The sequence below is a fragment of the Ictidomys tridecemlineatus genome, chromosome 15, assembly GCF_052094955.1.
Source record: "Ictidomys tridecemlineatus isolate mIctTri1 chromosome 15, mIctTri1.hap1, whole genome shotgun sequence".
Classification (NCBI taxonomy): Eukaryota; Metazoa; Chordata; class Mammalia; order Rodentia; family Sciuridae; genus Ictidomys; species Ictidomys tridecemlineatus.
Window position 1 is genome coordinate 9,577,729 of NC_135491.1, and position 18,746 is coordinate 9,596,474.

Genomic DNA, 18,746 nt, shown 5'->3' on the forward strand with positions numbered 1-18,746 from the left:
TTTTTCCACTTTGGGGCTATGAATAATGCTGCAATGAACATTTGCATGCGTATTTTATGTGGACATATTTTCCTTTCTCTTGGATCCATACCTAGCTGTGGAGTCGCTGGCAACTCCAGGTTTAACTTTTTGAGGAACCTCCAAGCTCTCCTAGAGTGACTGCACCCTATTTTACTTTCCTGCCAGAGTGTGAGGTTCAGATTTCCCCACGTACTGTCTAACACTTGCTGTCACTTATAGAAGGCCACGGTCTTAAACAGCGTCCTCCGGGCTGTGCTGGAGGAAACAAAGAGCCGCAGAGACAGAAGCCAGGAACCCAAGGAGGAGGCCACTGTAACAGTCAAGTGGAAGGGTATGGTGGCTGGGCCCAGAGGAGGCAAGTGACTGGATTCTGGAGACACTTTAAGATGGCCTAGATTTGCTGCAAAATCAGTCGTGGAATGTGAGAGAAGGGAGTCAAGGGTGACCCCAAAGATTTACCATCCACTGAGATGGTTAAGCCTGAGGTAGCAGAGAGTCTGGTAAGAGGAATCTACAAATCTATGGATTTGTAGATCGGTAGGATGCCTTTATTGCATCTATTTTTATGTACTGCCGCCTCACACGTGCTAGGCAAGCGCTCCACCACTGAGCTACAACCCCAACCCCAGGGGCTCAGTTTTTGATGCCTTAAGACTAGACATCCAGGTGGAGACATAATCAACAGGTGATTGGGCACTTGATCCTAGAATTCAGTGTTGCCGTTCATTGATGGTTTCTTCAATAATTAAAGCCGGAAGTGAAGTCAAATTCAGGGTCTCAGTTTCCTCCTCCAAAAGATGGGGACAATATAGGATGTCTCTGGTGAATCTTGTGCCGCTCAGGGCATGAACTAAGGCTATCCGCAGGGTGAAAAGAGCTGTGCTCAGAAATGGAGGTCACTTCGCTTCCCGCGCCAGCCTCTGGCCTCGGTTGCAGGAGGGGGGCAGCATGGAGAGACTGGGTCGTCACCCTGCTTTTCCTGGCTCTAAGCTGGGCTTCCTCCTTGGGGACTGCTCAGGCCCAGATCTGCTGATGGAAACCAGCTGCGGGAGGCGCCGGGCTCGGCACACGCCCAGGCCCCTCCTCGGCGCCGGCAGACCCCGCTCTGCTGATGGGGGAAGCGCCTTGGCTCCCCTCCCCCCTTCCGCAGCCTGGCCCGGGCCCTGGCACGTCCGGCGCTCCTGATGCTTTCCAGATGTGGGCCGGGTTCCCTCCCCAATCTGGTCCTGCTACGCCCGGAGGGGAGGAGGAAGGGGGCCAGGGTTCGAAACCCGCTATCGAAAAGCTACTAGGGGCCTGTGTGTCCTCCCCGCCGGTCTCCCTCCTCCGTCCAGGCGGTAAAAACCGAATTTGAGTGGGCTGGCTGCGGGAGAAATGCCCTTCCACCAGCCTCCAATTCTTCCCAGGGCTCCAGCCTCCAACAGGCTAGCAGCGCTCTTCCACCGCCGGCTGGGAAAGAGCCCAAGCCCCGCCCCGACACGCCCACTCAGACCACGCCCCAGCGACACTCCAGCCACGCCCCCACTCCGCCCGTGGCCACGCCCCCAGCATGCTGCGGGTCCTGCCTCCGCGGTCTCACGTGTAGGGCGCCCTCTGGGTGTCCCTCTATCTTAATGCCCGCTCGCTCTCTTGTCTCTCCACGTCCCTCTACGTTTCCGTGCGTGTGTTTCTCTCCCGTGTCCTCTGTCTCTGTGTGCCCTAGTGTCTCCTGTCCCTGTCTCTCTCTGCAGTCTTCCCTCCTTGGTCTTAGTCCATAAGTCTCTCTTCTCTAAGTGTCTCCGTCTCTCCCTGCATCTCTCTCCTCCCTCTTATATTCTCTGTCCACTTTCCATCCTATCCCTCTGGCCCGTGGCTCCCTCCACCTTCCTAGGTCTCCATCTCCCTCCCACGTCTTTCTCAGGTCCCCTAATCCCGGTTCCATTTCCCGCAGGGCAAATGGGGACGCCTTGCCCTAACTGTTTCTCAGTCTTTCTGCGGCTCTTCAGAGCGAGGTGGGTGGGCGGCTCGCAGGCCTCGCGCGCCCCCGTGTGGTCCGCAGGGCTGAGCTAGTGTAAGCACCACAAGAGTGTGATGGAAAGAGCATTGAGACTGTAGTGTCCGCGGGTGTCACCGGGAGGTGTTGTGCGACGCCCGGAAGATCGTGTGAGTGTGTACTCCTGAGCCATGGTGTGTGACGCCAGGAGACTGTGACTGTGTAGCAGATGAGATTATGAGTGACAAGGAGGGATTGGGTGGAACTGCATATATGAGAGACAACAAGTAGGTTCAATACCATGAGAGGAGGTCAGGGGTCCTGTGACACGGTGAGGTTATTGGTGATACTGTGGGGGAAATTGTGTGGCAATGGGAGATCGTGTGTAACTTGGTCAGAGAGTGAGAGAGAGAGACTATCTGGGGACTGAATGTGATACTGAAAGGCCAATATGAGAGTGAGATATTGTGACACTGTACGTGAGGGAGGCAGGGGATAAGAGTGCCATGTGTCATAAGGGCAGACTGATGAGAGGGACGCCCCAAGTGCTGGCGTGAGCAGGCACAGAGTGGGTCTGGGTGCGGCAGATGGTGAGTTAAGACTGTGTATTGTTGGCCAGGGGCTGTGGGAAACTGTGACGATGACGTTGAGCTCGTGTGTGATGCTGAGAGATTGGTCCAGAGTCGTGATTGCACACAGGAGAGTGTATGCAAGTGTGTGATGCTGGAAGAGTGCTATGTGAGGACAAGCAAGATGACATGCGACAGTGATGGCCTGCATGATGCAGACTGTGGGGTCGTTGATTGTGAATGGCACACGACAATGTGTGTGAAACACTGTGAGATTTGTGAGGAAGTGTGCTATACTGAGCCACCCTGCATAACCTGTATGGCATCCAAAGATGGTGTGTGTGTGCAACAGGATAAATGGTGAGTCACCTATGGGAAGGGAATGTGTAAGATTGTATGTACCCCCTGGAGATTGTACAAGATGTATGTGTCACTGGACAGGTGGCTGTGCTCCTGCACATTACTATGCCACACTGTGCCAGTGCTTGTTGAGGAGGTCGCCTGAGACATTGCATGTCTGTGGAGGATGCTGAGCTGAGAGTCATGAGCCAGCAGGAGAAGTTTAAATTGCACACGTATGTGTGTGGCATTTTGAGATATTGCGTGTGACACTGATAAATTGTACATTTGACACTCTTAGAGAGTGTATTGGGTTGTGCAGTCCTGGGAGTGGTCCTTGGTGATAGTGTGCTACACTGTGAGTGATCAAGAGTGTGGGGGACATTCCAAGAAACCTTGTAAGGTTGTGTGGGGCACAGGTGGTTTTTGAGGCTGTGGCATTACTGTGTGACCCAGAGAGGTGCACGGCATGAGTGTGTGAGCTATGGAGGGGGGCATCTGTGATCGGGTGACACTGAGGTGGTGAGTGTGACCCCACGTGACAGGCTGAGAGTATGTGTGATACAGTGAGAGGTTGTGTGGGACACATAGGAGAGGCTTGTGTGACAGCAGAATAAATGCAGCAGGGCACAGGGCGCCTGGAGGGACTGTCTTTTTGTGTGCTTGTGAGAGAGACAGAGGAGGGAGCCACACAAAAACAGGAGCAACTGAAGCTCGGGAGGGACAAAGAAGGGGATGGACAGACCTAGTTCAGAGAATAGACCTAGGGAGGTGGAGTTGGTGGCAAAGCGGAGGGGGCGGGTCCTGAGGGGCTGGGCCTCAGGGGAGGGGGCGGGACTGGGCTGGGACGGGGACCCAGTCCCTGCCTCTCAGCCTCTGCCTCCACTTTGCATCCCGGCCCTGAGCAGCAACAGGTAGGAGGCTGGGTCCTGGTCTCCACAGCTGGCTCGAGGCCGCTGTCTGCCTGGGAGTGAATGGATGAGAGACCTCTCACCCAGCCTCCCCACAGCGCCTCTCCGCTGTCCCTCCATCCACCCCGTCTTACTCTTTCCCTGCTCCACCTCTCCCCATCCCTTCATTTCTCTCTATCTGGGTCCCTCTGCCTCTGCCCTTTGTCCCTGTCTCCACTGTACCTTTCTCTCTTGCGTCACTCTGTCCCCTCTCTCTTTCCACCTGTCCCTGTTTGCCTTCTTCTCGTCTCTCCATTCCTCCCCATCTCTCCACCTCTCTCTCCTCATCTCCTTGTTTTCCCCGTGCTGTCTTTCGTCTGTCCTGCCCTTGGTCCCTCCATTTGTCCCTCTCTCCTTCCTTTCTGCCTCCCTCTTGTCTGGCTGGGTTGGGCTCCCCAGCCCTCTCCTCTGGCTGCTAATGAGCAGAGGAGCCTTTGAGGTGGCCAGGGGTGGGGGTGGGGGCTCCCTGAGGGTGGCAAAGGGGGCAGCTGCTGCCAAAGCCCTAATGAGGCCCCCTCTGCGCCCCTCCCGCCGTGATCTTAATTCGCAGTTCTCCCTGGAGCCACCACTAATTGGCCTGGGGAGCCCCCCCTCTTCCAGGCTCCTGCTCTATCCCCAGGGGGTAAGGACACCTGGATCCCTAGATCCTGATCCAGCACCTGTGTCCCTGTCCTTCTGGCCCTCCCTCCACCTGCCTCCCAGCCTCTCATCTGTACGCCTCTCCCTCTTCCTTGCTTCACCCCCTTTCTTCCCGCCGGCCTCTAGATACCCCTGTCTGTGCATCACTCCATCCTCCTCTGGTCCCTCTCCTCCAGGCCACCATCCCTTCCTCTACCTGGCTCTGGCACCCTATTCGCGCGCCCTTTTACCCACACCCCTGTTACTGGGTCCCACCCCCATCACCCCCCACCTGGGAACTCAGTGGTCTCCCAGACGCACCCCACTCCTCCCTGGCATTTAACCCGTTCCCTGCTGCAGCCATGTCCAACAACATGGCCAAGATCGCCGAGGCCCGCAAGACGGTGGAACAGCTGAAGCTGGAGGTGAACATCGACCGCATGAAGGTGCCGGGTCGGGCGGGGGCTCTGGGGCTGGGGTCCGCTCAGGCCATGTTGGGGGCGGGGCCCAGAGGCACAGTGGGAGGATCCCCTTAGGAAAGAGGCGGGACTAGGGGGTGGGGCTTGGCCAAGGGGCGGGGCCTTGTTAGGAGGGGCGGGGTTTGGGGGGCTCCGAGGGGCGGAGTCGCGAGGGCGGGGCGGCAACAACTCTGCCCGGGCACCTGCAGGTGTCGCAGGCGGCGGCCGAGCTCCTGGCTTTCTGTGAGACACACGCCAAAGATGACCCGCTGGTGACACCTGTACCCGCCGCCGAAAATCCCTTCCGCGACAAGCGCCTCTTTTGCGTCCTGCTCTAAGTTCTCCCGACAGTTTACCCTCCCCTCGCCCAAGTATGAATCCAATAAACTTGGTGACCGTGGTGTTGCCTGTGCTTTCGAGGAACCCGAGACACGCGCTGAGGTTGGCGCGGCCCTGGGGACCTGCGTCCCTTCTTATTCCTTCTGAATGGGAGAAGAGTGGGGGCTGAGTGGATGCTGAGTGAGGACAACCCCACCACGCCTCGGAGAAAAGTGCTCTACCTTCCACGGATCCCCCGCACTTATTTCATTGTCTAACAGCCCCACAGAGCAGCTGACTACTTGCACGATGCCCATTTTCCAAATGAGAACACTGAGCCTAAGGAAGTCCCTTACTCACAGTCGCCGGGCTTGGAGATAATGGGGCTAGGACGACTGTGGGCTCCGGGCTCCTGGTGCCACTCCACTGGCCTTGCTCCTAGGAGCCTGGGACTCATCCCAGGAATCACTCCACCCTCCCCTTTCCCCCCATATTTGGTTCTGCATCACCTGCTTACCTGTTCTGTGACCAGCCTGTCTGTCTGTGCTTGGTGATATTGAAGACATGACTGTAACTGAGACAGCCCTGGTCCCGCTCTTCTGGACCTCAGTCCAATGGAAGAGACAGACCTGCCCCAGACAGAGTGCAGATTGGGCAGGGCTGAGATTTAGGAACTTAGAAGTAGCACCTTGCTGAACTTGAAGGTCAGGAAGGGCTTCCTGGAGGAGGAGACACTTGGCCTGGGACATGGTGGAAATAAAACTTGGCACCTGCACAGAGAGCAGTGAGTCTAGAGGAAAGGGGAGGGGACAAGTAAGGAGTACGTTCCTCACTCAGCAATCCTGCCTCAGAGCTGGGGGAGTTGCGTGGCTGAGCCCTTGCCTAACACACAAGGCCCTGACCCCAGTCCCCCAAAGTGTGGGGAACAGATTAAATTCTGAGGAGAGGCGTGACTTGCAGCGGCCCTGGTCCCCACTACACACCCTGGTGGCCCTCAGGACATATATAGCTTGCAGTTTCCTTTTCCTCTCTCTCTCCTCTTGCCCTATGTGAGGTTTAATGACGTTCTTGACTTGGTTGCCAAGTTGGAAAATAGAGAGATTTCTCATAAACATCTGCATTTCCGGCTTCTATGGAATTGTGAGGTCTGCTGACTCACAGGGTGACCCAGGCTATGGGAAGGGTTTGGGCTTTCCCGCCAAAGTCCCCACCAGGCCCCACTGTCCCCCAGCTAAGGAAGCCGAGGAACATTCCTCATGAAGGCTCTGCTGGGGCTTCTTGGGGTGAGATGAAAAGTGAAGGTTGGTTTTCCACTGAAACTGGGGGACAGGGCCCTGGGGGAGCCTGGGTTTGTCAATGAATTCACCTCATTGGCCTGAGGGTTTGGGTACGCAAGCCCCGCCCCTCGCAGGCTGAGTCTGGTGCTCCTCAGCTCCCGCAGGTGGAGGCTGGACCCTGGATCTGGCTGGTGGTGGCTCACTGTGCTCTCCTCCCAGGGGGACCTTCCGTGAGTCTGGCGAGTGCTCCATTATTCACATTGGATTAGGGTCCCCTGGGCCCCAACTCTGAGCTTCCTGTAGAATGGAGGCAGGAGAGGCTGTAATTACATCTCCCTCCTGCCCCCCACCTCTCAGCTGGCTCCAGCCTGGTTGCATCATGTCTGTGGGAGCCCCGGGGGAGAAGGGGGACCGGGAGAGAGCCAAGGATGAGCTGGGGGGTGGGAGGTGGGGGAGGAAGGATGCTGAAAGGGACGGAGCCAGGATTGCGGAATTTCTCTGACACAGCACTCTTGCAGTTAGAACCCGAAATGTGGAGTTAGAATTCCAGGAGCCCAGGAATTCTGAAGGCCAGATTCTAGACTCTTCCAATTCTGTGGGGCCAGGGTCCTGAGGCTCCACCCGCCCCTTGTCCGGTTGGGATTCTGGGTCTTTGCAGGGATTCCTTGAGACTAGACTGCTGGGATGCAGACCTTCCTGCCCTGGAATCTGGGAGCCGTGGGCATCCTTCCTCCCCGGCCTTGCTGGTCTGGGGGGATCACAGGGAAGCAAGAGGGGTGGGCTGGCTGGAGCCTGGGGACAGAGGCGGGCAGGAGGAGGGCGCAGAGGGGACCAGCAGATGTCCATGGGAGGGAGGGAGGTGGGAGGGAGGAGAAGCCAGAAGCTAGAAGGGACAGGGCAGGCCCTCTGGTGCCCAGTGCCCAGGAGCACAGATCCAGTTAATTGTATTAGCCTTACAACTCTGCAAGCAGCACCAGCTCTGGGGGCCGCTGCTCTTTCCTGTCACCCCCAGCTGTGAGGTAAGCTCTGGGACCAGGCCCTGACTAGGGTCACAGCCAGGCCAAGAGGGAGATGTGGCCACCCGAGGTAATACTTGCTCACAGCAGTCCCCTCCCGTTCCCCTGGCCCAGGCTGTCTTCCCTGTGCCCCCTGCAGCTGTCCCCAGCCCAGGAGCTCAGAGCAGTGCCTGTCCTGGGGAGGGGCCTGTGGGGAGAAGAGCGAAGCTGTTCCCTCACCGTCTCTTACTGATGTCCTTTTAAGCCCCACTAAATCCTCATAAGGGCCCCCAGTGCTACTTGATTCAGCCCAATTTTGCAGAATGGAGATGAGGCACCAAGTGGTGAGGTCCCCTGGCCAGTGGGGCTGGGCGATCTGGTGGAGGACTATTCTGGAGAAAGTTGGGGTGTCCAAGGGCCTGGAGGATGGGGGCCCTACCCAGGCAAACCCAGGGCAGGCAGGGGACAGGCAGAGCCCTTGCAGCAGGGCCCCTTTGGGGCTGAGGGCAATGGCCAGAGGAACGTGGCCTCTGAGCGTGGGAGCGCAGCCTGCCCTGCAGTGTGTGCCTGACCCAGCAAAGAGAAGGCACTGTGGCTGGGTGCCATGAGCAGCTGGTGGCACTTATGTGTTGAGCATGAGGTGGGGTGACTTCCTCCAGGACCAGGTCCAGGGGGACAAAACCAGGGAGGCAGGAGAGGATGGGCCCGGGAAGCCCGCTGGCAGGTCTGCAGCCACCTAGACGCAGAGGGGGCCAGGTGCTGGCTGAGGCTGTCACAGCTCCGTTCCTGACCTGCTGGGGCAGCTCCCTCCCAGATGGGAGGCCTGGCTGGGTCGGGCACTCAGCTGAAGGCTCTGTGTGCCTGGGGATACGCGCTCCCTGTTCCCCACTGAATGGCGCCTCTGAGCCCACGTCTAACAGGATTGCTGAGTAATAAACCAGCAGGGATAAGGGGTTCCTGAGAGGCAGGTGGGGTGACATGTCTCTTATCACACAATACCCCGATAAGCTCAGGGGAGCCATTAATGAACACCAAGGCTTTGCCAGGAGGAAGTGAGCTTCTCAGGGTCACATGGTAGATGGTGAGCAGTGGAGATGACTTCAAAACCCGGTCTCCCTCCACAGCCCAGGTCTCCCCTGCCACATGCAGACACACACCCTGTCAGACACAGCCATGAAGAAATGAGAGAGCAGGGTGTGGTGGTGCATGCCTGTAATCCTAGTGGCTTAGGAGGCTGAGGGAGGAGGATCACAAGTGGGAGGCCAGCCTCAGCAGCTGAGTGAGGCCTTAAGCAACTCAGTAAGACCCTGTCTCTAAATAAAAAAATAAAAAGGGCTGGGGATGTGGCTCGGTGTTTGAGCACCCCAGCTTCAATCCACAGTATCCAAAATAAAACAAAATACGAGTGAGCACCCCCCCACACACACACACGTGCAAACAGACTCACCATATGTTTCCAGATTGGCCTCACCCACAAGGGCACACACTATGGCAATGCACCATGGAGACACAGCCATGTCTGCAAAAATATACTCGAGCTTGCACACACACATCCTCACACACACAAACACACCCAGCCCCATCCATGCACATAGCAAAGAACACCTTCATACACAGGCACACCTAGAGTCCCGTGTGGTCACAACACACGCACCACACACAACACAGAAACTGGCCCTCTCACGGAGGTACAGCCACACAAGTCCTGCAGACTCAGAGTCTCACACATGCGCGCGCACACACACACACACACACACACACACACACACACACACACACACGAGCACAATCACCACGCTGACACCAATGCTCACCTAGGTCACGTAGGCCCTTCAAATCCCACACAGAATCCCAGTCCAGGTCCCGCGTGCACCCACCCTCTCCTGGGTCCCCGTCTCCCTCCCCTTTGGGTGCCCTGTCCTCTTTTGTCCTTCCTCTTCTGCCTGCTGCTGCCCAGGGTCCCTTAGGGAGGCCACGTCTATTGCTGGCAGGGGGTGGAGAGTGGCTGGCTGCTGACTCACCCTCCTGGGGCAGTCCCTTGCCTGGCTCCCCTGGCCCCAGAAGCCACTTCTCCCACAGTGCTGACGGGGGACCCCTCAATCCGTGGCTCGGGGCAGGAGAAGAACCCTGTGAGCCCTGGCTGGGCCACAGCCAGGCACATGGCAGGGCGTCCCATGTAGAGCGTGTAGGTATGTGCAGCCCCGCAGGGACCCCAGGGACCCCCAGTCCCTCCTTAGGAAGGAATTACAGCTCTGTCCCCACCCCAACCTCTGATGCAGGAGCACAGGACAGATGCTGGCCTCGCTGGAACTTGCAGCCCCTAGGGACCCAGGAGGGGAGACTGAGTCCTGGAGGAGGGCAGGGGCTTGTCCCACCGCCCCCTTGGCACGGGAGCAGAGGGCACTTCTTGAATGTTTAACGACCCTGGTGGGGACAGGAAGCCGGCGGGAGGGAGAAGGCTCCGGGAACCGAGCTCCCACCTCCGGCTCAAGCTCCCCTGATGCCTGAGGCAGGAGGGCTGCCAGGCGTCATCGCTCATTAATATGATAGAACTTCCTGAGTTCCCTCTGCTGCGCCTGGGAACCGGAGCACCGAGGGGCACCGCCTGGCTGGAGGCCTGCCCCACCCACGGGCACCCCCAGAGCAGGCCCATGTGTTCCCTGGGGAACCCCTGGAGTGACTGGAGCTGGGCATCCATCCTGCCGGAAGCCGGGGGTGCCAGCTGGGCATGGATGATAAGGAGACCGGGGAGGAGCAAGGGGTTGCGGTCACCAAGGCAGGGACAGAGTGCGAGGCTGCAGCTGTCCCCAGTCCAGCCCCGGGTCAGGAGTACCCTCTTGGCCTTGGGTCTGAGATGACGTCAGCATAGGCTCTTTCCTTCACATGCACCTGGGGAGAGCTGCTGGCCACAGTGGACCACTGTCCTGTGAGACCGGTGTTACCATTGTACAGACGAAGAGACTGAGGCACACCAGCGTCCTGTCCTGGCTCAGGACCATCCCATGGGAAGAAGGGGGTTGAATTGGGACAAGAACCCTAGTGTGATGCGGAAGAGTCTCTGAGTTTGTGATCTCTACGCTGAGACCTGAACATCGAGGGGTGTCTGCGAAGCTCTGCCTCCTGGGCTCCGTGGGGCCAGGCCATGACCACTGGGCTGACAGTTGGGACACGTGGGCTGACCACACTGGCCAGAAGGAGGTGGCACTGGGGAGGGTGGGAGATGTTGCAGGGATGTTGGAGTCCTGGATGGTCATGTGTCTGTGGCCCAAATATTATTCTTGAAGGTCAAGGTCATTGGAGCTTGGCCTGGGGCCTGGAAGTACCGTGGTGGGAAGCAGGAGGTCAGCAGGATGCCCTCTTGATGATAGGCCACGGGAGTCCCCTGGGCCTGAGCCTGTGGTGGAACACCAAATGACTCCTCCCTGGCCTTCCTGCTCGGGCTTTGAGCTCGAGAGCGGGAGCCCGGGGCCAGGCTCCTGTTTTCAGGAAGGAGTGAATGTGTCCAGGGAGCAGAAATCTCAGTGGTGTCTGGAAAACACTGCATCAGGGAGGAATTTCCTGGTCATTTCTCAATTCCTGGGCCATGTTCCTAACCCTGGGGCCTGAAGCCCAGAATGGATCCCAGAGGCCCTCCAAGACAGCCCAGGCCGTGGCCAAGCTCCCCACTCAAATGGTCGGCTACCCCCCTCAGATCCTGCCCGGGTCCCCTGGTGGAGCCCAAACCGGTGACTGGGTGGTGTTGGGGGCCAGAGAGGGAGAGCACAGGACAGGGAGAAGAGCAGAGGTCTAAGTGGGGAGGTGGCAGGTGGCTCTGAGAGGGGAGGGGGAGGGGGCAGGCGCAGGAGATGGGTGCACAAGGGGAGGGATGGGGTGCAGCAGGGAAGGCGGCAGGGAGCTGGGGGGGCCTCTGGAGAAGGCAGGGAGGGAGGGCGGGGCAGAGAGAGGAAATGAAGCCTGGGTGAGCAGCAGAGGAGGGAGGGCGGAGGCGGAGAGGCCGCAGATCAGCGCAGACTTGGAGACACGCGGGGAGGAGAGGCTGAGGCTGCTGAGGTCCGGAGGGGCTGAGGAGGCAGAAGAGGAAGGACGGAGAAGGAGAGGACCAGAATAGAGACAGACAGACAGACAGGCAGACAGACACCAGCGAAGACACAGGGAGAGAAACGCAGAAGACACAGTGGGCGCACGGAGGGCTGAAGGTCGACTGGCAGGTCTGGCTGGCCCTCGGTGGGCACCCGAGGGTCCCGGCACCTCCCACCCCTGGGAGCCCTGCAGCCAGCCGGGTCCCCTGGTGGACAGCAGCGGGCCATGGCAGATTCCTGCAGGAACCTCACTTACGTTCGGGGCTCCGTAGGACCGGCCACCAGCACCCTGATGTTTGTGGCGGGTGTGGTGGGCAACGGGTTGGCACTGGGCATCCTAGGGGCCCGGCGACAGTCACGCCCATCAGCCTTTGCTGTGTTGGTCACGGGACTGGCGGTGACAGACCTGCTGGGCACGAGCTTCCTGAGCCCAGCCGTGTTCGTGGCCTATGCTCGAAACAGCTCGCTGCTGGGGCTGGCCCAGGGGGGCCCCGCGCTCTGCGACGCCTTTGCCTTCGCCATGACCTTCTTCGGCCTGGCCTCCACGCTCATCCTCTTCGCCATGGCCGTGGAGCGCTGCCTGGCACTCAGCCACCCCTATCTGTACGCCCAGCTGGATGGGCCACGCTGTGCCCGCCTGGCGCTGCCTGCCATCTACACCTTCTGCACCCTCTTCTGCGCCCTGCCCCTGCTGGGCCTGGGTCAACACCAGCAGTACTGCCCGGGCAGCTGGTGTTTCATCCGAATGCGCTCCACAGAGCCTGGTGGCTGTGCCTTCTCACTGGCTTATGCCAGCCTTGTGGCCCTGCTGGTGACTGCCATTGTCCTGTGCAATGGCTCTGTCACCCTCAGCCTCTGCCGCATGTACCGTCAGCAGAGGCGCCACCAGGGATCCCTGGTCCCCAGCTCCCGGGCACGCGAAGACGAGGTTGACCACCTGATTCTGCTGGCCCTCATGACAGGCATCATGGCTGTGTGCTCCCTGCCTCTCACGGTGAGTCCCCAGGAGCTGAGGTGCAAGGGGAGGGATGGGGGGCAGTGCCCAGCTCTGTCCTCCAATGGCTGTACCCATTTCACAGATGGGAAAATTGAGACTCCAGTGAGGTCAAACAGAGGCATAGTCTGTGGCCAAATGGTTTCCAACTTTCTGGAGAAGTCTCTCTTCACTTACTTCTGCCCCATGTGGCTCCTCCAATGCCCATTCCTGGGTCCTCTTTTCCCACACCCCCTGAGCCCCCATCATCAAATGCACCCCCATCCTTCCCTTACCCTGAAATAACAGCAGCATTCACAATTCATGAGCACTTGCTCTCTGCCCTCCTGATGCTTAGTGGCTTAGAGATAATTCCTCAGATAACCTCCAACAAGAACTTACACACCCTTTCCACAAGCATTTGGCAGGAAAAACCAAGGTCCCGTCCTGTCACCCTTTTAACAGATGAGGGGCAGTGTCTCTTGCTCCCAGTTACACAGAGCCAAGTCTCCACCCTGGGCTCCGATCCCTGAGGCTCACGGTCTCCCCCACCACCTCCCCCAGCCCAGGCCCCCCACTGTGTTCTCTGCCCTTGAATCTCCCACCCTTCCCTGTTTCCCACAGGGTCCCCCAAGCCTCTCCCACAAAAGCAGCACTAGGGTCGGTGACACCTGGTCATCTCACCTGTTTCTGGACCTCAGTTTCCCTTTCTGCAAAATGCAAGGGGCTGGGCTGGGGTTGACCGTGACTCAGAGGATGAGTGTGGCCAGACACTGCCGCGGCTCTGCGTGTGATCTGGGGAGCCCTAGACCTCAGGGTCCAGCTGAGAAGTCCCCCAGGCTGCCAAGGGCGAGGGGACCCTTATTCCTGGCGCCAGCCTCTCCCCCAGGCCGCTGCTGGCCGTTCCCTGGGGCTTTCCCTTCCTCTGCTCCCCGGATGCTCCATCTTATCTTTTTTCCTTCCCTTGCGCCCCTCCCTCACCCCCGCTGGTGAGCAAGTGGGGGCGGGGGGGGGGGCGGAGGTGGCGGACCCTGGGCCCCCTGACGGCCTCCCTGCCCTCAGATCCGAGGCTTCACCCAGGCCATCGCGCCGGACAGCAGCGAGATGGGGGACCTGCTCGCCTTCCGCTTCAACGCCTTCAACCCCATCCTGGACCCCTGGGTCTTCATTCTCTTCCGCAAGACCGTCTTCCAGCGACTCCGCCTCTGGCTCTGCTGCCTGTGCTCCCGGCCCGCCCGCGGCGACTCGCAGACCCCGCTCTCCCGGCCCGCCCCAGGGAGAGGGGACCCCCGGGTCCCCGGTGCCGCTGTCCAGGGGAAGGAGGGGAGCTGGGTGCCGCTGTCGGCCTGGGGCGAGGGGCAGGTGGCGCCCGTGCCTCCTGCGCCGCGGTCCAGCGGCAGCACCGTGGGAACGCCGTCCAAAGCCGAGGCCACGGTCGCCTGCTCCCTCTGCTGACATCGAAGCGGGCCCTGTCATCGCCTGCCCTCTCTTCCGGGGACAGGAGCCAGAAAACCGAGCTCGGGCCGGGGCGATGCCGCGGATGTCAGAACCTTCTGCCCCGAATCCGGGGCGGGCCAGCTGCTATTCGTCCTCCTGGAGGCCACCGCTACAGGCTCTGGGAGGAGACCCGGGGACGCAGGCGACGTTTATCCTGGAGCACACACAAAAAGAACGATTTTCTCAAAATAGCCAGCGGCCTAGCTGCCCGATCTGGCCCCGGCTCCCCATCCATCTCACTGTGTAAATATTTAGGAGGTGGAAGCGTTCCCAGCGGCTTCCGTGCACTCGGGTCTGCTGGGTTAGGCTCCCACTCCCAGGCTCATCCATTAAGGGGGCCCTGGCTGCCCACTCCAGACCCCAGGGGACGGCCTGCCCTCTCCTAAGCCACTCTAAGAGCCACTCCCTCTCTGCCCCTGGGAGCCAGGGATTCTCGGAAACCTTCCCATCCCCCACTAGATTTGGGGGCCCAGAACCCCAAGGGTAGGTGGGAAGAAGGCAAGGTGGTGGAGACATTGCTGGACTTGAGCCAGGTACAGAAAGGATCTGAGGAACTCTGCGCAGCTTAGGTGGCCTGTGCCAAGTGAACTCAGGGGGAGGTTGGCCCAGAGAAAGATGGAGAAGCTGGTGGCTGAAGGAGTGGGAGCTGGGGATCCCAGAAGCCTGGTGAGAATTCAGACCCACGTCCTGCGCCTGTCCCCCATTTCTCAGCCATGAACAAACAGCTGCCACCTTACAGAGCCGGACCTCATCTGTCCGTCCTTGGAACCCTCACAAAGATCCCCTGCATTCATTCATTCAGCAAACACTCAGTTGGCGCTGCTCTGCATGGTGTAGGGGCATAGACACGTCTCTGTCCTGCCCTGGGCTCTGCCGGGGTGACTGCCAGACGTCTTCACCTTCTCGTGGCCATTCCTTGGCCCCCAGAGAGGCCAGAAATCCAGGGTGCTGGGGAGTGAGCGTGAAAGGAAGTGAGTTGGCAAGTGGAGTGGGGGAGGGTGAACGGGAAGCTTCCTACCCCCACCCCCACCCTGCCAACCCCTGTTCCCCTTTCTCTCTCACCCCTGGCTGAAAGAGCAAACCTGCACCTGGGGAAGGGTGCAGAGAAGCATGTCCTTCTATGAAGATAGCAGTAGCCAAGATGGAGTGAATGTCCCCTCCACACCAGACGCACCTCTCCGAGCTCCAGCCACCCAATAGCCTGTTAGCAGAGCCTTGCTAGAGAGGCTGCAATTGAGGCTCAGAGTGGGTAACCACCTTCTGTAGGGTTACACAGCAAGGAGAAAGTAAAGCTGGTCTGTAGAGTAGCCTGCTTGTCCACCCCCAGGGCCCAGCTTGCTGGCTGGGGCCACAGCTTCCCTTGGTTCCCTTTCAATCACAATCTGGAACTTAGTTTATAGGGTTGCTCCAAAGAAGGATTCTCTCTGAAAGCCACTGGGCACAGGGAATAGAGTATGCAGCGGGCATTACTATCATTGCCGTGGCTGCTGTCCCCAGGCAAATGTGACCTGAAGACGAAGCAGGGCTTGTGCCATGGCTCTAACATTTATTTATTTATTAATTTTTTCAGTTACTGTGCTTCAAATCACATTCGGGAAGAACAGGGAGTATCTGGGAGAAGTTAAAAAATGGACTGAGCCACCTGTAATCCCAGTGGCTCGGGAAGCTGAGGCAGGAGGATGGCAGGTTCAAAGCCAGCCTCAGCAACTTAGCAGAGGCTATAAGCACCCTAGTGGGATGCTGTCCCAAAATGAAAAAAAAAAAAATAAAAAGGGCTGGGGACGTGGCTCAGTGGTTAAGAGCCCCAAGGTTCAATCCCTGGTACCAAAGCAAAACCAAAAACCAACCAACAAAAAGTATGGATAGAGGGGACCAGTGAATGGGTCTGGGGTTTCCTCTTGGTGTGATGAAAGTTCTGGAACTAGAGAGCGGTGACCTTGCCGACAGTGTGAATGTACCACATATCACTGAACTGGTGACTGGAGATGTGTTGCAGATGGCTGAATTTATTAACTTTTATGTTATGGGTACTGACCACAATAAAAAAACAATGTAATACTGAAGGAAAAAAATGTATTTGTCCAACAGTCTTGGCCAAGTACTGCTATATTGGGTGAAATGAATTATAAAGGATTCATTTGTAAAATCACACAAAATATGGCTCAGAAAATATCAGAATGGGTCTTCCTTTGTCACCAAACCTGGCCTGGCCTAAGCAGGGGTCAGCAAGTCACATGCCAAAGCACTCCCAGAGCACAGTGAAGCAAGGATGGGGGGCAGCTGAACTCCTTTGTGTTACCCCAAAGGTGGGCTAGTCCCCTTCTGAGCAGGACCCAGCATTTGATCTATCATTCCCATCTGGGCCCAAGGCCCCATGGTTTACTTCAGAACCCCAATTCCTGTCCCGGATGTTACACTGTGCGTCAGGCCAGCGGTTTTGATGACTTCTACCTGTCCTCCCACAGCCCACAGGAGCTTGCTGTTTGGAGGCCACAGCCCGATACCACCCACTGCTGAGGTTTCTCCAAAAGGCCATGACCTTTCAGACCGCCTTATCTAACTCCTTCTCCTGGAACAACTGTTGCTTTATTTCCCCTTTTTATTTTTTGGGTACCAAAGTCCTGGGGATTGAACCCACTGAGCTGCTTCTCCAGTCCCTTTTGCATTTTATTTTGAGGCAGGGTCTTGCTGAGTTGTCCAGGCTGGCTTCAAATTTACGATCCTCCTGCCTCAGCCTCCTCAGTTGCTAGATTGTCGGTGTGCGCCACCACGCCTGGCCAAGGAACAAATGTTTTTCCTCCATCCAATGCCCTTGCCCCTCAAGATCCATCTTCAACTTTCCCTCCTCCTTGAAGACATAGCTCCTGAGGGGGTGGGGTCAGCAAGTGACATGCCAAGTATGGTCTGTCTCTCTTAAGGAGACTTCATTCATTTTAAAATTTCTTTCTTGCTTGCTGTCTTCCTAGCACAAGGCGGACCCACAGAAGAGACTTAAATACACACCCCAGGGTTGGACCAGGGAGTTATAGCTCTCTGGGGCCTTCTGTCATCATGGCCCCACCTGCTGGTCACATTGGGTTTGACACTTAGAAGTGACCCCAGAACAACTGCACTAGCCACAGCCACCCTCTGGGGAGTAGGGGGGCTTGGGCCTCCCCTGGCTGGGTACCCCTGGTGGCCCCAAGTCTGGCCACCTGCTCAGGACAGGCTTGGAGCTGGCTGGAGATGCGCCCAGGCAGGCATCTCGGTGCTGTGGGCTGGAGTCGCTACCTGGCTGCCTGCCCCACGGCCATTAGAGCTGATTGCCACCCTTGTATCTTTGATTAATAAAGAACAGGGAAGGGAAGTCAAGATTATTTAATAACATGACGTGTCTGGGAGTCAAAGTCTTCCAAACCCCGGGGCCTGCGGGGAGAATGCTGAAAGGGCACAGTACAGGTGGGCCCGAGTGGCCAGCTGGGATTCGGGGACCCAGCCCAGTGCCTCCAGGCAGGTGTGTGTGGTGCAAGGTCTCCTGCCCAGCTCCCAGCCTCTCTTGGTAAAGCTGGGGAGTGACTTGTGTCCTGCCTCTGTGCCTGGGCTCGAGTAGGAGCAGTGTCCTTACTGGGATCCCTTGACCTGGCTAAGAATTGAATGACAAGAGGACCACCGGCTAAGGTGGGTATTTTTATGATCCTCCTTTTACAGGTTCTTTTGCAGACCGATAAACTGAGGCCCAGTGGTGTAAAGTCGCCACTCCTAGGTTACCAAGTAGGAAGTGGCTGAGGTGGGGCTGGGGATGTGGCTCAAGCGGTAGCGCGCTCGCCTGGCATGCGTGCGGCCCAGGTTTGATCCTCAGCACCACATACAAAGATGTTGTGTCTGCCGAAAACTAAAAAATAAATAGTAAAATTCTCTCTCTCTCACTCTCTCTTAAAAAAAAAAAAAAAAAAAAAAAAAGGAAGTGGCCGAGGTGGCCCCTGAGGCTAGTGAGGAAAGAGACTGCACCAGGGAGTGGTCAAGCTGGGACTAGAGCCCACTTCTCTGGGACCACCAAAACCTACACTCTCAACTTCTGGACAGAATTTTCCCCAGGCAGCCTGGTTGCTAGCAAGGACTATCTGTCTCAGCCCAACCCCTGCTGGCTCTGTGACCTGGATGTGCCTGAAGTCAGTATTTCATTAATTTATTTTTGGTACCGGGGTTTGAACCCAGGGGACACTTACCCAGAAAGCCACATCCTCAGCTCTACTTTGTATTTTGTTTAGAGACAGGGTCTCACTGAGTTGTCTAGGCCCTTGCTAAGTTGCTGAGGCTGGCTTTGAAGTTGCAATCCTCCTGCCTTGGCCTCCAAAGCTGCTGGGATTATAGGTGTATGCCACCTTATTTTGTTTTTGGTACTGGGGATTGAATCCAGGGGTGCTTTACAACTGAGCTATATCCCAACCTCCTTCCCCCCCTTTTTGAGATAGGGTCTCACTAAATTACTGAGGCTGGCCTCAAATTTGTGATCCTTCTGCCTCAGCCTCTGGAGTTGCAGAATTGTAGGTCTGTACCTCTAGGTCCCAAAGTCAGTGTTTTGTTTTGTTTTAACTACCACTTAGCTTGAAGCCCAGCAGTTGAGAGCTTGGATCTGGTTTGAATTCCAGTTCTGCCACTTTCTACTTTATAACTTTGAGGGGTGATTTCCCTACTCTGGGC

General features: G+C 57.6%; 2 protein-coding genes across 4 annotated transcripts; both read left to right on the forward strand.

Moving 5' to 3' along the window:
* Positions 1-1,042: 1,042 nt before the first annotated feature.
* Gng8 (G protein subunit gamma 8) lies at positions 1,043-5,327 on the forward strand. 3 transcript variants are annotated; one of them, XM_040279633.2, is made up of 4 exons: positions 3,745-3,815; positions 4,402-4,473; positions 4,830-4,915; positions 5,137-5,327. In XM_040279633.2, the coding sequence occupies exons 3-4, from the start codon at positions 4,832-4,834 to the stop codon at positions 5,263-5,265; spliced, it is 213 nt and encodes a 70-aa protein (XP_040135567.1). In that variant the 5' UTR covers positions 3,745-3,815; positions 4,402-4,473; positions 4,830-4,831; the 3' UTR covers positions 5,266-5,327. The 3 variants fall into 3 exon arrangements, with proteins under 3 accessions (XP_040135569.1, XP_040135570.1, XP_040135567.1); XM_040279635.2 differs by lacking the exons at positions 3,745-3,815; positions 4,402-4,473 and adding an exon at positions 1,043-2,163; XM_040279636.2 differs by lacking the exon at positions 4,402-4,473 and having other exon boundaries at positions 3,739-3,815.
* Positions 5,328-11,487: 6,160 nt separating this feature from the next.
* On the forward strand, positions 11,488-17,961 carry Ptgir (prostaglandin I2 receptor). The gene is made up of 2 exons (XM_005336564.5): positions 11,488-12,590; positions 13,632-17,961. Exons 1-2 carry the CDS (start codon positions 11,823-11,825, stop codon positions 14,022-14,024), a joined length of 1,161 nt encoding a protein of 386 aa, XP_005336621.1. The 5' UTR covers positions 11,488-11,822; the 3' UTR covers positions 14,025-17,961.
* The last annotated feature ends 785 nt before the right edge of the window (positions 17,962-18,746 follow it).